The 14657-nt window shown below is 45.0% G+C and overlaps 1 protein-coding gene across 7 annotated transcripts in view; it reads left to right on the top strand.

Annotated features, from left to right (window-relative positions):
- Positions 1-14657, top strand: part of grik4 (glutamate receptor, ionotropic, kainate 4) — a 339847-nt gene that overhangs the window by 314542 nt on the left and 10648 nt on the right. For all 7 annotated transcript variants that reach the window (XM_030406054.1, XM_030406044.1, XM_030406072.1 and 4 more), the window contains 2 exons: positions 4522-4725; positions 8577-8690. In XM_030406054.1, coding sequence (XP_030261914.1) covers positions 4522-4725; positions 8577-8690 — 318 coding nt within the window. The remainder of the gene's footprint in view (positions 1-4521; positions 4726-8576; positions 8691-14657) is intronic.

A 14657-nucleotide genomic window follows, 5' to 3' on the forward strand; every position in this document is an offset into this window, starting at 1 on the left:
AGTTATTTTTTATATGATTTTGTTCTCAATCTCACGGAGGCTTCTAGTGGAAGTGATTTCTTTTAGAGATTTCTTTTCTTGTCAGTGTTTGGAGGAAGTTTCTGGATGAGTGTGAACCGCAGTAGGTTTATGAACTTTTAGTGGCGCTCGTGTTTTCCATTTCTACAGCCCAGCACATGTTTGTTCAGCAGGACGGTTTTGGTCGGACATTTTTTAATAGAACAGCTGGAGCTCGGAGAAAGAGAGACAAATTGAAAAAAGGGGAAAGCACGTTTTGGCTTGATAACAGTTGGACAGTCCCTGTGTTATTGATTGCTGTTGGGTTTTTACTGGTGAGATTGATGGATGTTCGCCAGGTCTGATTTTATTAGTCCGCACTTAACCAGGTCAACGCCGAGGGATGGCAGGGAGATACAAAGGCAATATTTCCAGCCACACTCCGAGAGATCGTGCTTCCTAATGACGGCGGCCATTTGTTACGAATATAGGATGCTTTCACCGCTCCTCACACAAATAAATCAACAAGAAGCTGGGGAGCAGATAACCTTTTTTCGTACTTAATTAAGTGCTATCGCTGGACAAAAAACGTGCATTAAACTGGGCGCATATGGTCATCTGTTCTGTCGCTGTGAAGTGGCTGCAGCAGGTTTGTGTGTGTGCGCTTCGTCATTTCTCCCCCTGTCCCCCCCGTCCCCCATCCCCCGGCCTGACTCGCCTTATGTACAAAGTGTGTATGAAAGCCGATCTCTGTAATAATGTTGCGGAAATTGGAAGGAGAGTGAAAATGTCTGAGTCGGTCTGGCTTGACTGCAAGTTGGTGTTCGGAAAAGCTTCAGCCTCCTGTGAACTGTGAAATTAGCATTTATATTGTAGAGCGCGCTGAAAGACGAGCATGCACAGGTGTCACGTCAGGCGTGTAAGGTGACATGTGTGGCCGTTTTAAGGAGTTAATGAAGAGATTTACTTCTAAACGGTGGTGCAGACGGACACAAACTGGCTGAAAACTTCCCTGACTCTGAGCTGAAGAGGCCTCAAGGCCACTGGTGCGATTGTGTGCCGTTGTTTTGTTGCCATCAAAAGATCTGACGAAAAGGCAAAAACCATCAGTTCTTTCAGTGAATCGGTTAGAGACTATTTTCAGCCAAAGAGCTCTTATCTAAGAAGTTATTCACGATTAATCTGCAACAGCAAATGTGTTCTGAAGGAAACATAATGCTGCCTGGATTACATCATTACGGTAAAAGAAAGTGCTAAATGTTTATTTTTGTAAATCTTAAATTAAGTCATTTCCTTCAGTACAATATCCCCCGTTGATTAAAATGACCACTCGTAGCAGCTACTGCATAATGATCTTTTTTACTGATTGTGTAGATCCTCACCTGCCTGATGTCTAACTGTCAACCTATTTAACTCCTTTTTCATCTTCAGTCTGATATCGCCTCCACTATAGCCTCCTATAGTCCTCTTTATGTTGTCTTTGTGTTTTCTTTTTTTTCGCCCTCTACTGTAAATCACATTTCCCCTCGAGGGACAATCAAGACCCAAAGACCTAAAGACCTAGCCAATTTTGTTGGGGAGAGGATTTGATTTTCCTGAACCAATCACTAGAGACCAACAACATTTAGATCATCTCACTGTTTTCCAATTTACTGATTCAGAGCTCACTGATTCTAACCCTGACCCTGCCCTGGATCTGTAAAACGTTAATCCCAATAATATAATCAACTCCAAATTTGTGCTCAGATGATTAGCCAACCTTTGGCACACTTGTGGAGCGGGCAGATTCAAAGCTCTACACCCAGGCATGGCGCTCTGACTTGGTTAATGTTAGGGAGAGAAAATTGACGCATCTGCCTCTTATTGAGTTGCGTGCGGTCCAAAATGTAGCACTTCCTTCTCTTGAAAAATGTTGTTTGTGAACAATATCCAGGCACCAATTACTTTTCCCAGTGCAGCATAATTAGGAAAATAAATTAGTATTGTACAAATGTAATTTCTTGGAGACAGGTCTGTGGGTATTTACAGCAACTCTGTGTGTGTGTGTGTGTGTGTGTGTGTGTGTGTGTGTGTGTGTGTGTGTGTGTGTGTGTGTGTGTGTGTGTGTGTGCGTGCATGCGCGTGTGTCAGCTTAAAATCAACTACACTGCCCATGTTTGTCATTAATTTTGTACACCTATATTAATATGATATAAAGGAGGTGATTGGTTTTAAGCTTCTCATAGGATGGGCACTGTTGGCAGTATCAGAGGATATTACCCTTTAACAGACACATGTGCAGCCCACTCACATGACTGTATCTTGTGACACAGTCGCTGTCATCTGCTTTTCTCCGTACGTCACTGCAGGTTATTGTTGCCTCACAGCATGAACTATATGCCCGGTTAGATAAATCTAACCCATATGCAGATTATAGGTGCAGACGGAGCGAGTCGATCAGTCGCCATTTTACGTTCGTTCTTATCACAGCTGAGCAGGAGGCTGCTGGTCCTACCGTCCAGCGGTACGGCGAAGAAAGAGGCAAAGCAGCCCGATCCGCCCCCCCACTCCCCCCGGTCACAGTAACAGCTGCACCACCTGATGTGCACCAAGTTCTCAAGTATTCCCAATTTCAGTGTAACTACTATTTTTGTGGCTTCTGCTGCGAGGCAAATCATTCACAAGTCAGCCAGCTACCACACAAATAAATATTTCCAGCTGTGGCGATGACAAAACAATTTCAATTCTACCCCGGCTCTCGAAATACATCACCGCAAACATGGCTGCTTATGCTTTACCTCCTGAGAGCTGTCACACTGGCTTTGAATGGCTTATCTGCGGTGAATTACACGCACCCCGCTGGAGGCATTTATGTTAAAACTGGTAGTTGACAAGCTCTTTCACAAGATCATGGTAAAACTGCGGTTTGTGTGCTAGTATACTGTGTAAAAACTGCAAAACTTCTGTCCGCAACAATAAAGAAAGGAGCTTTGTTTTCCTTTGGTTTTATTTAAAAAAATTGGCAAGTGTCAGCAGGAGAGGACTTGTTAATCATTGTTATCTACTGTTGTTGCCAAAGTAAGTTAGTTTCAGCTGGATCTGCTGGCTGAGTGCAGGCGTAGAGCAACAGCAAAGTGGTACATAACGCTGTCTCTTTTATGATGTAGTGCGGCATGAACACACCGGCTTGACAGTTGCATTATTTGAAAAATAGCACAATAAGGGCGGCTCCAAAATACTTCACTGCGGGGCTCCTTAAATCTTCCTACAGCATCAACTAAATGACAAAACAAGACATAAATAAACAGACAGCAAAGCAGAGTTGGTTCTCTAAACGACAGGTTGTAAATACCTGTGTGTTTGGGTGTGAGTGTGAGTGTGTGGTGGAGCTTTTGTTTTGTATCCGCTTTTTACTGGATGTTACAGATTAGCACGCGCCTGTCTGTTCCTGATTTTAGTGCTTGGCTCCGCTTCAAATCCACAAATCTCACTTTTTCATTGAAGCATTAAACCTGACATGAACCATGACCTCCGAAGGGCACACAGTGTGGGATGCTTCCAACATTTGTCCTGACTGTAAAATCTTTAGTCAGGCTCTGCAAAGCAATCATATTAAACGTTAAAGAGGAACTCAAGCTATTTAGTAGTATGCTTCCAAAACGTTGTGGTGGGCTCTCAAGAGTTTTATCTGTGCGGTCAGAACAACAGAGTCAAAGATATCCTGACTTTTTTTTCAAGTCTCACGTGTAGGTCAAGCCCCCAAAACACCGAATACTACATTTCCCATAATCCAATACAGCAGCGTATTTTGTCAGACCCTTCCTCTCTTTCTCAGTTTGTAACCTTTGTAACCTTTGGCAGCGTTCTGCTAAAAGCAGAACGCTGCCAAAGGAGTGTTTTGCTAGAGACCAGAGCTCATCGATTACTGTACAAAAACACAAACACTGGCAAGAAAACCACCTCGGTACTCTGTTTCTCTCATCAGACTAGCAATAAACTTCTATCATTGTATGTATACACATACAAATAAATAACAAACAAAAAACAACAGCAAAAAAAAGTATATTGACCCAAAATGTGCAGGCTGATGATATCACTCAATCGATATCCATACAAAAAAATAAAAAATTCCGCTATGTCGGGAGGAATTAAATGTTAAATCGGGCTATGAATGATATATGAACAGAGCTCTCTGTAAAAACCTTCAAAATAGGAATAAAACATGGAAGTTTGGTGTTTGTATCTGGCTCAAGGTGTGAGAAAAAAACACATAAAAACACACAGATGTGTATTTTGGATGTTTTCCTTCCACAAGTCGGAAAGAAGTCATGGTAAAGAAGCAACTTACCCACAGTCAAACAAAAAACATTATCACCTGTAGTTACCCCTTCAAATGCAATAAAAAGTATTGTACTTTATTTTTTGTTGCTGTAAAATCTCTGTCAGTATTTTATCTATGCTTCCATGGACAGTCAGTAAAACATACACAGACATAGACAGTCAGTAAGAAAAATGTACAATTCAAACGATGCGTGTGTTTTGCAGGAGAATCCATATGTGATGCTGCGGCCGAACCATCAGGACTTGGAGGGAAATGACCGCTATGAGGGCTTCTGTGTGGACATGCTGAAGGAGCTGGCAGATATTCTCAAGTTCAAGTACCGCATCCGGCTGGTTGGGGACAGGCTGTACGGGGTTCCTGGAGCCAATGGAACGTGGACCGGCATGGTCGGAGAGCTCATCTCAAGGGTATGTGGTGAACTTCACATGCACCGACCAGATATAGTGATGTTTTCTTCAATAATGGCTTATAGAAGATAAAAAAGCATAACTCATACACCACATTACATTACATCCGAAATGGTTTTGGCCTGGAAAGAAGAATAATTGAGGGATTAGGACCTCCCCTTAATACAGAGTTGAATGCTGTTGTAACATTTCCCCCAAATACCCTCTGGTCCTGACTTTGTTTTTCAGTTCAGAAAAGTGTAGCCGACCCTAGATCATTATTGAATGACCAACGGTGCTTGTAATTGAGCTCTAAATATTTTGGGAACCCAGTTTCTTTTGGGCCCTCAGTGGTTAGACTGAATAGGTTTAAACTGTGTTTTGTCAGAATGAAGTCGCAATAAGTCTGCTAGAGAGTTTCTTGCCGATAGTCCAGTTGTGTAGCCTGTCTCTTATATATAATTACACTGTCCTGATTACGGGAGAATTTTTTTAAATGATTGCTTTGCTTTACAGGTTGTCATACTGATGAAATAAAATTACGGATCTGTTGGAAATTAAAATTTTAATGTGGTGTCATAATTAAACTTACTGTTGTCCTTAAGATTGAAATGGAACACCGATTAACAAGAACATTTTGAATAGCTATGAGTTTGAAGTTTTAAAGGGGACGTGTTATGCTCTTTTTCAGATTCTTAATTTTATTTTGGGTCATTACTTTAGGTTTACTTGCTGCACTGTACTCCTCCTCCGTCTAAAATACACAGTTTTAGCTCCTGTCTCTTTAAGGCCCCTCCTCCTGAATACCCAGTTGGCTGTGAGTGGCCAGCTCACATACGCCTGAGCCTGTACTGCTAACAACAAGGGAGCAGCTGTGCTAAATCAATTTTTAATTCCCTAAACTAGCCACTTAGCTTAAATTATGCAAACATCTGACACGGTGATGTAGTGTGATGTCGCAAAGTCACCAAATTTAAGGTGGGACTACTGACGAGGCATTTCAGGAGCTGTGTCTTCTGTGGGAGAGGGGAGCTCTCTTTGTTGTTGACTTTAAGCTTTTTAACTTTCAAGACTGCTTACATGCGTATGAACCTACACAACACCATGACGGGATGGAAAAAAAATGAAAAAGAATAGCGTGTCATTATTCTAGCTTGTTATATTGCAGAGTTACTAAAACAAGACATTTCTTTTTAACTCCGTGCAGATTTTGATGCCAAGCTTCTGGTTCATTTCACCTACGACAGATGATTTCTTATATTATTGTCTAACTGTTTCTCCGAGTTATCTCCATCTCTCTCTGCCCTTTAAATTGCCAGTGTTGGTTGAACCATTTTATGTACTTTAGTGTTTTCTAAACCCCTTCATACAAATAGAGTCTATCTGTAAAGAGGACTCTCTATAACCTAAGAGCATGGCAGAGCCTTCAGAAATGTAGAGTAGGCCTGTCAGCCATCTGACTGCAGCGCATCAAGCTTTTGTGGCAGGTGATTCCAAGCTTTTGAATGGTGTAGACATCTAAGCACACCAATGTCCAAAGCATGTCCTAAAGGCACTCACACATAGAAAAGTGTATCGAGTCCCAACTCTTCTATAGTTCACAGCTAGCAGCTTTACTTCATGTCATACACTCTATTTTTCATTCAGCAGTTGGCCTTTTCAGCTTAAGCACTGTGTTTTCCGAAACAGTCACGGCTTGTTGGTGGCATGTTCCCTGTCAGCTCCGTTCCTTAAGCCTTCCGAACTGACCTTAACACCCTTTCCTCCTGAATCAGTCTATGTTGCTGCAGTTAAATCTCTAAGTGAGGTCCTACACTCTTCCAGCTCCACTGTACGAAGCTGTTAACAGGCAGATAAGGGAGGAAAAGAAGTAAAACAGGCAAAAGGAAAAAGGAATGGAGTAGGCAGGGACTGAGGCGATCGGAAGAGGTGATCTGTCTTAATTCTGTGGGCTAATGGAGGGCAAAGCCATTAAGTATGTAAAGCAAAGGAGTGCCTGCTCGTGTTATTGTCACAGCCTGCCATCGCCCTCATCCCACGCAAAAAAGCCTATGGAAGGCTGACCTTCAGGAGGGGCAACATGTGTTTCCAGCAGCAGCTGGAGTGGCGAGGCAAGGGGCAAAGAAAAGTCTCAAGGGTTGCTCAAGATGGATTTGCCATGGGATGGAGGGGGACATCTGGAGGGATGTTCCACAGTGGACAGAAAGGCTCAAACTTGTTTGGTTAAAAGCTTAGAAGCGGATGGAGGGGATGGTGTTGGAAAACAAAGGCAGGTTGCTAGCTTAATGGATGAAAGTTGAAAAGTTTCCAGACAGCTAATACCTGCCAGTGCTGTTCACACAGAACAATATTTCACTGTATGAGGCTGATTAGTTTGACAGGTGTCAGACAAGCCTGGGCTAACAATGAGACATGCCACAAGGAATCCAGACCAAAGTCTAAGTACAGTATGTCCCAGTTCTTTAATCCATCGTGCTGCAGTTAGAGAACAGAGGCGTCACCAAAGACTAAACTCCTCAAGTCGAAACACTACTTCCTGGAGGGTAATGTTTAATTCATCGCTCACATTCACAAGTGTTATTTGATTTTTACCCGTCTGGCATGATACTGAAGTGGATACTGACTGAAGTGGAAACAGGTATGACGCAATATTGAACAGGCGACATTACATTGTGTGTGTGTGTGTGTGTGTGTGTTTTGTTTTGTTTTTTTATACTAGGAGGCATTACAGCAGGCAGGCAGAGGAATCCAGTAATCAAGATTAATATTCTATCGCCGCATAAATATTTCAGCGGCTGTTAGGACGCTTGTGTGTCTTCATTTTTCAAAGGATCAGTGACTTTCTTTGTTGAAATTTCCTGCGTGGGGTTTTCCTCCTTCCGGCACTGGGAGCGGGTGATCAGACCTCCAAACGAAAGGGAGAGAGAGAAATGAAAGTTGGAGGCCCGGCACGGCTGATGATGGAGGGTAGGGCAGTGGATAGGGCAACAGGGGTGAGGTTATGGAGGCGGTAATTTTAAGCGTAATGCGATAATTGGAGCACAGAAACAGCGGGATCAGGGCTTTTAGGTGCAGCTCTGAATGTCATCCTTTGGTGTTTTGAATTTTCGCCGAAAAAACAATATTTTCACATGACACCAAAATGAAAGTTGTGGCCAAAAAACGCTCTCTCTGATGTCCCTCTCTTTTCCTGGAGATGCGAACGCTGTGTTGTGGATTTTGAGTGACGTCTGCGGTGTTGCCTCTGCCGCTGCAGCAGAGCTCCTTTCTCCTCCCTCTCATCCTCCCATTCCTCTCCATCTCCCCAATCCTCTTAGTTCTCCTGCAGCAGACAAAGAGCAATGCATTGCTGCTTTCACTCTTTGCCCCTCAGGGAGATGAAAAATCCCTTGCAGTTGCACTTTGCTGGCCTGTATTATTAGCATGGAGCCGTACGGCATTCACCATAGATTGACCGTTTCTGTGTGTGTGTGTGTGTGTGTGTGTCTGTCTGTCTGTCTGTGTGCCTCTAAGTGTATGTTTTACCAGCCGTTGCTTTGTCAAGTGATTTGTCTTGACAGCGTTCCCTCGGCCAGCGACAATGGTAACCCTGATCTCTCTTGTGCCCTGCGCGCGCACACACACACACACACACACGCTGGATTATCTTCACCAAAGATAGCGCTATTGGCAGACAAAGAGGCTATGGGATATAAAAGGGCATTATTAGAGAATTAGCATCCAGTAGCCCACTACTTATGACATCCTCGTCTTCTTTTCAGGCACTTAAATTATTGCTTATGTCATAAACTCTTGTTACATCCTCAAGGCTGTGTTCAGCGTGAGTCTTTGACTGTGTGTTCACATGATTCTACTTACCTTCTTTGTTTCAGAAAGCCGACCTGGCGGTCGCGGGCCTGACCATCACAGCAGAGCGGGAAAAGGTCATAGACTTCTCCAAGCCCTTCATGACCCTCGGCATCAGCATCATGTACCGCGTCCACCTGGTGAGTTAGCGCCCGCGTACACACTCCTGAATCCTAAAGCTCTTTGGACATACCACAGCAGGCTGTCAAGCCTTGTCTAATGGCTGGAAAAGAACCGCTCTTACCTTTTGGCCTGTCTCTCTTAGTTTGTCCAAATCCCTCCACAAACTCTCCTCCTGAGCACCTTATCGCCTCCTTCACCACTCAGCTGCTCCCTTCCCGCTGTATCTGTGTTTTTTCAAGGCCATACCCTCCTCTTCCTTCTCTCCTCCTCTCACCGTCTCGCTTCACGACATCCTCTCTCTCCTTTTCCCCGCAACTTTTTCATAGTGTCCAATTCCTTTCACTTCTCCTGTGTTTGCCCATTTCCTCCTTCTGTTGCTGCGGCCCCCCATCCTGCCAGCACCAGATGGCTCGTTTTACTGTGTGAACTTCCTGATGAATGTAGCAGTTTCGCAGTTGTTTTCTGCTTGCCCCCGGAATGGGTTTGGTAATCTTATTCACACAAGCAGCGCCCTCCATGGTCCACAGAGAGCGGGCCCAAGCAAGAAACAGCGAAACGACAGCAGTGCAGGTGGAAATGAGCCAGTGTTTGCAGAGTCAGTGGCCCATTAATCATCAGTCCTCCCCAAAACCCAAGGTGACACAGCGGAGGCCAGTATGGCAACGGCCACAGTCCGAGCTGAGGTGTTCTGCCGTGTGCCCTCGCTAATGTTAGCGGAGTATCCCAGAGGGGCATTTACACACATTCCTTCATGCTCCTGCACACCTCCCTCTATCTCACCTTCCCATAGTCGGCGCAGAGCTAATAGGTGTAGCGGTGAGGGACTCAATTGAGCGCCAACAGTTGGGGAGAATCAATATATGTTCGCAGCAGGTGCAGTGTTAAACGGGCTGCTGGGTCGCGTATCACCTCTGAAGTAGGAAGCAGGCAGGCGGGTGGCAGCATGAGGGGGTGATATGGAGCTGATGCCCCCCAGGGCTCACACACACAGAGGCACAGAGCTGAGGAAGCACAGACTTGACCCAGTTAACGAAAAAAAAAAAAAAATCCTGGTTATAAGGTCAATAAGACATGCAGGATGTTGAGGTATAGCACTTGTTTTAGGAGTTTTTGAGAAGTGAGAAATGAGAAAAGGACCAGATAAGAGATGTCCCTTGTCTTTACTCCCCAATCGCCCCTCGGCATCCTCTCAGATCCGACTCAGGGCGGTCCCCCCTGCATGGCTCTAAAATTCAATATTTGAATTTCTGTGACTGCACTTGTTTAGTTCTAATCCACTGACTATTGATCGGAGGCATTCCTGCAAGGGGCTCGGCTGCTTATTTCAAACTTTAAATGAAAATTTCAGTCTGATCAATAAGAATGGCAAATGCAATAAAATAAAGGCGCCTGTTGGGTTTTAATTACCCTCAGACTACATGGGCCATTCAATCCCCATCCCTCCTCTTTGTCGGTATGTACGTGGTGTGCATCTGTCCATCTCTCACACACACACACACACACACACACACTGTTTATCTCTTTTGTTGTTTATCTTGTCGTTCATTTCGGTGTATCAAGCTGTGACACACAGTCTGAGCCAATCGATACAGGCAATATTTTCCTCAACAACAGAAGAGTGAAAGGCATAATCTGTTTGGTAAAATAACACAATTATGCTCATTTTCAGGTTCATAATTTTATTTTGTGTTGCTAATAGAATATGTTTACATGCTTTAATGCACAACTATCTGATTGGTGACCTTACACATGCCTGACCCAGCAGCCAGCAAGTGTGATCACAGTCGTGGAGTTGAGGGGGGGGCTACTGACGAGGCTTCTCAGGGGCGGTGTTTTCTGTGGGCCTTTTTAACTTTCAAGACCGTTTCCATGCAGAAGAAACTATATAAAACACTGAAGCAAAGGAAAAACCTTGAAAAAGAAGCATAGGTCTCCTTTAAATTCCTGTATAAAACAGCCAAAAGAGGTAACAAACCTGGGTAGAAACCCCTGTTCCTCCACGTTAAAACTGTCATAGTCATGTTTTCCTTGGCGCATTTGGAGCAGCGGCAAATTAAAACACTTAATTGCCTGTCACATGATTTTGGGTCAGTGTTGTTTGGGTCAGTGTTGTGTTACACGAAAAAAGACATTGGATCTGATTCTCCGAGGGGGCGTCACTGTTGCCTCGATCACTCACTCTGACATTGAAATGAAACCTCAGACAACTTGTCTACAGGAAGCTGAGCTCTACCTGTCAAGATTCTCCAGCTCCTGCGCCTTGTAGTACCATACGCACTCATGTAATACTGTATATCATGCGGTGTGTGTCCTTGGAGTCATGCATGTGGTTTGAGGCCATTTAATAAATTTGATTTGCTTTTCCGCACAAATCAAAAAGAGCACACCCTCACCATGGCAGGCCTGTAAAATATGTGAGTCGGACGTCAGAGTTATGAACTCAGACGCAACCCGGAGCTACTGTCAACCTCATCTCATAAAAGCCATCGCTCCCGTTACATTTATCATCTGTGCAACACAAAGCCGTATGCTGTAACCCCGAGATCCCAGCGCTGTGTCGGTGCCAGGTCCACATTTTAAACATTTCCTTCATTTTGGGAACTGTGCGACAGAGCAGGCAAGTGCGTGTGTGTGTGCACGTGTGTGTGCACGTGTGTGTGTGTGTAAGAGAAAGAGAGAGTGCCGTTTAATTAGACATAGGAGTTAATTAGGGGTGTGTGGAGGCCCTGTCAGATTCAGCAGCTGCCCTGAGGGGAGCCGTGCGGCATACGGAGCTCTTTATTGACTCTCTGGCCACACACGACCTCGGACCAAATTACACGGGCGCACACACGTAACAGCACAAAGACAGTCTCACACGTTCAAAACACACAGACGTAAAGCCAGGCGACCTGGCGAGCTCGAGAGGCTGCGGGATGTTGTTTGTGAATATAACCCCTTGACCTCCGCCACATCAACCACTCTCTGCAGATTGCTCCCCCCCCCGGCTACCTCAGCATCCGTAGCAGCTGACGGCTTCTGCTCTGACACAATTACAAATGCACACACTATCAAAGAGAGAGGGAGAGAAAAAAAAGACAGAGGGTTGGTTGGAGACATGGGGAGGGAGAGGAAGAAAGACAACATGAAAGGGAATGAGCGAGGAATAGGTGAAAAGAGGAGCAGAAGGGGTGGAGAGACGGCGGAGAAATGGGAGCAGGGGAGAGAGAGCGAGAGTTGAAATGACAATGGGAAGTCTCCTTTAGTGAGTCAGTATGCAGGCAGGCAGCCTCGGGGGGCAACAGTGTGGTATGAATACCAAGAGGCAGGATGACTAGGTGAAATCCTTGACTGGATAACCTCACCAGCTCCTTCAGCCGCCCTCCTGGCGTGCCGCGATCCCTCGAGGGAGAGAAAGAGAGAGACACACACACACAGAAGGTTGGCGAGGGAGGGGCGGGTTGAAGGAGCGACAGTTGAGGGGAAGTTGAGTGAAGAGCAAGGGCAGCGCAAGGTAAAATGAGCGAGCTCTTCCTCTGCGTGTTAAGGGGAAACAGGCATGGGCGCGAGCTGTAATGGCCGGCAATTCCTCAGCATTCTATTTGTCGAGACGCACTCATAAAAAAAAAAAAACGGGTCTTAAAGGGTGTTTCGCCCTCTGTAGCACATCTCCGTTCTAGTCCGCCCTTTGATTTGCCTTCTCGCCCTCTTATCATCTTAACGCGACGATAAACCTCTATAAAAATCATTCCCGCCTCTAATAAAAATAATTTAAACGCGGCAGCAAATGTTTATGTGTGAGGAGCCGGGGTAACCTGTGGCTATAATGCACCCTCATATACTCACATTTGGCGCTTGTTTATCGCAGCCGGCTTAATATCCAACTCATGCACCGAGGCAACTAAAACTCATCTGTGAGGTCATTATACATCATATTTTCAGAGTCTTCCGTCTCTTCCGAGTGTATATCTCCCATTAAACGGTAACTGCCAGATTAGCCATGCTCGCTGTGTTTCCCCCAGCCGGAAATCAACTACCTGCTGCCGCCGCATTTAAGCCCCGGTGCTCTGTGTGCACCTGGTCGCCCAAGCACGTACTGTATCTGCCCTGCTGGGGTTGACTGACAGCATTGACAGCTGCTGACAAGCTTTGAAACACAAGCACACACACACACACACACACACACACAAACACAGCGCCTGACAGTCTGTCTTGCACGCACAGACTCACCTTCTGAAAACGAAAGGCGAGCAGACCACCTACTATATGAGCTGAGCCTTCAAACAATGATCCTCAGACATTCGGATGGACTGGGAGGGGCCTCTCTCTCAAATCAATTCATCACTGATAACTTATGAATCGTTAGCGTGGCACCAAAATCCACCGGGATAATTCTGACCGCATTCCCAGGAAGCTTTGCTCCCTTCTATGTTAATTTAAGAGCAAAACAAACAAATTTAATTGCAGGTCGTTTTTTTTATTTTATTTGTGACCATGAAAGTTCTGTAACGTCTGAATAGGAAGAATTAAATTGAGATAAACAACGTCAATAATTTTGATGAGCCCAGGAGCCAGCCGTGTACGTCTCACGGCCACTCAGAATAATCTGTGGGCCAGGTCGCGCAAATTCATCCGCCGGCCGTCTGGGCAAACTACCGATCGTCCCGATTGCCTCTCCACCCCTGTGCTCAATATCGGTGCGGATAAGTTATTTATATCCGTGCTTGCATCAGTGAGGGTGAGATGAATCAGAGGAAGGCCCTTGTGAAGGACAGATGCACTGTTTCATAATTTTCTGTACATCAAAGGAAGCAGGAGCCAGTCAGCCTGTCCTGTGGGCCACCTCCACTCCAACACGGCGTCAGCAGCAGTGCACTGTGAACTCAGAAAGTTGCGGAAAAGCAACTTCCAACCTGCATGAACAGATTTGAGGCTGTAAACACAACACTGGCACCTTATTAGAGCTGCCACGTTGGATGGATTAGTCCTGAACGCTGACTGTTTTGCTAATCAATTTATCAGCTTGAGTAATTAGTCAAAATTCTCAGATTCCAGCTTCTTAAATATGCACATTTATTTCTTTTTTTAACTCCTATGTGACATTAAACCGAACAGCAACAGGCTGAAGATGTTTGAGGAGCGGGGGCAGTAAGTAGTGAAGTATTTATAGCGAAGAGAGGGCACTTTATCACGTTTTGTCCGCTAGAAGGGCATCTGAGAAGGCGTTTTATCATCTCTCATTTTCCATAGGGGCATCCAAGAGAACACTTTTGCTCTGTGCATACACATTTTAACGCATTTCACACATTTCATCTTTAGGCTTTCTATATTTCTGTGTGCTAATTAGTGTGTCTAAGGATAATTCCTCCTCCAACCCCTGAAACCTTTGTCACTGAGTCTTAAAGCCGACATATTACAGCACCAGAGTGGAGACTTCTCGGCAGCTCCTGCTGTTTTCCTGTTTTCTTCGTAATCTCTTGTCTCGCCTTACATTCCTCTCCGTCTCTATTTCTGATCTGCTCTCCTGCACCTTCATTTATTCACCATCTGTTAGTTCGGGAGATTCCACAGCTCTCTTCATCTTAATAATGGCACCTTGGTGGGAGCTTAAGATGTGGACAAGCGGGGCAAGCAGTTAACAAAATGCTGATTCAGCATGCACCAAACTGGACCAGCAAACAGGAGGACTCAAGTCAGCACATCATGCTGTTACCTTATAATCCCAGCGCCAGTGAGCGGCAGCCTGGCAGTGATACTACAACAGAAGTGTCTCAGGACCTCTCAGATGGCCACTGGGTGTTTCACCACTCCACTGTTCTATTTTCAGGCAGCTATCATCATCATCTTGAGCATCACACTCTATAGATAGACGGACACGCATTAGGATCTGGCAGGCAGATTTTAATCTCTCAAAAAATTATGCTGAATGTCACTCTCCTCTCCTGCTTTCTGCACCACTAATATGCAAGTGATTACAGACGCATTAATGAATTTTTTGGTCTCTG

Source organism: Sparus aurata, chromosome 2 (genome assembly GCF_900880675.1).
Source record: "Sparus aurata chromosome 2, fSpaAur1.1, whole genome shotgun sequence".
Taxonomy (NCBI): Eukaryota; Metazoa; Chordata; class Actinopteri; order Spariformes; family Sparidae; genus Sparus; species Sparus aurata.